The sequence below is a fragment of the Perkinsus marinus genome (genome assembly GCF_000006405.1).
Source record: "Perkinsus marinus ATCC 50983 genomic scaffold scf_1104296948260, whole genome shotgun sequence".
Taxonomy (NCBI): domain Eukaryota; phylum Perkinsozoa; order Perkinsida; family Perkinsidae; genus Perkinsus; species Perkinsus marinus.
Genome location: NW_003210233.1, coordinates 1 through 1,378, shown reverse-complemented (window position 1 = coordinate 1,378; position 1,378 = coordinate 1). Strand labels below are relative to the sequence as shown.

At 52.0% G+C, this 1,378-nt stretch overlaps 1 protein-coding gene across 1 annotated transcript; it reads left to right on the top strand.

Annotated features, from left to right (window-relative positions):
* Positions 1-251: 251 nt before the first annotated feature.
* Pmar_PMAR013805 (hypothetical protein) lies at positions 252-504 on the top strand (the record flags this gene model as incomplete). The annotated part of the gene is made up of 2 exons (XM_002778735.1): positions 252-373; positions 465-504. Coding segments are annotated over 2 exons (162 nt in total), but the record flags the coding sequence as incomplete, so codon positions are not given.
* Between the last annotated feature and the right edge of the window lie 874 nt (positions 505-1,378).

Sequence of the window (1,378 nt, the reverse complement as noted above, 5' to 3'; positions counted from 1 at the left end):
CACACCTTCACGCCTCACTGCCTTGACCACCGGGAAGTCCCAGCCCTTGAGCCGCTGGGCGATGAGTTTTTTTACCTTCTCGGATGAGTCGCCGATACGCAAGGTAGATTCTTCAGATGACTTCGGGACTGGCCTCGAAGTTGCCGCCATTGCAGCATTGTTGACCTCCACCAACCGACAAGATAGGTTCAACGCCTTCAAAGATACGGTAAGAGTAGGGAAGTCTAGGTTTAGACCCGTTTTCTGGATAGATCCCAAACCAAGAAGTATCATCGGAGACTCTGTATCCAGGAGCTTCCTTGGATACACCAAGCCCTCAAGCTTACAAGCTGCACCGAAGATCGAACATTTCAGAGAGATCTTGGAGGTTAAGGTGACAGTCGCACCGATACCTTGGATAATACTAGGCCGATCTAGCGCTTGTATGCTATGCTTGACCCCGAGGCTAACGATAGTATCCTCAGGTATAAGGGTGTGAACACTGCCACTATCGAGAACGAGTAGGACCTCCCGACCGTAACTGGTAACTGGGACTGCTACCATCCTGCCGCCAGCTACGTGAAAAGCCGGGAACACGATGTCGGGATTCTCCTCGACAGACTCGACGTCAACACTCTCCTCGACGGTCTCTCCCTCTTGGGATGTAACGACGGCGGCTACCACTCGTTTCTTGGACAGATCGCCCGACTTAGCTGGGCGCAACTCTGGGTGCAAGGCCCAGCAGTTGTCCTTATTGTGACCTCGTCGTCTACAGTGTGGACACCGCGGACCTTTCGACGCCTCTTCTCCTGGGCTGATTCCAGGATTTGGACGTTTTTCAGTCCTAGGTTGAGACCTTCCGTCGCCCTGAGGCTTGCCGCCATTCCCTTCTTTCATTGGTTCTCCAGGAGGGAATTTCCGAGTAGGACTAGACTTATGGTCATCATTCTTGGGTTTAGGTGTCGTTCCATCAGAGGCCTTCTGCGAGCCCTCGACCACTTTGGATGTAGGTTTTGGTCGCTCTCCTTCCCAGGGAAAGCGGTATGCAGAGGTCACTTGATAGGTACGAAGCCACGCCACCAGTGAATCATATTCAACATCCAATGGGGATAACCTTCGTTGTCTTAAATAGACAGAATAAGCCGTCGAAAGTGATCGTCCAACGTTCTTGAGTATAACAACCGCACGCTGATATGGAGAAGGATGAGTTGCCCGAAGGTAAGAGCAAACATCAGTGAGGTTGCGGAAAGCCTTCGTCTCCCGTAAAAGGAAGCCGTCCAAATTCTCATTCTCACCCCTGCTTGATCCCTCGCCACTCACGATAGGCCGCGTCGTAGCTGATACATGGTATTTCTCCAAGAGTCAGGTGAGCGAGGATTGAACACAACAGCTGTTCCCA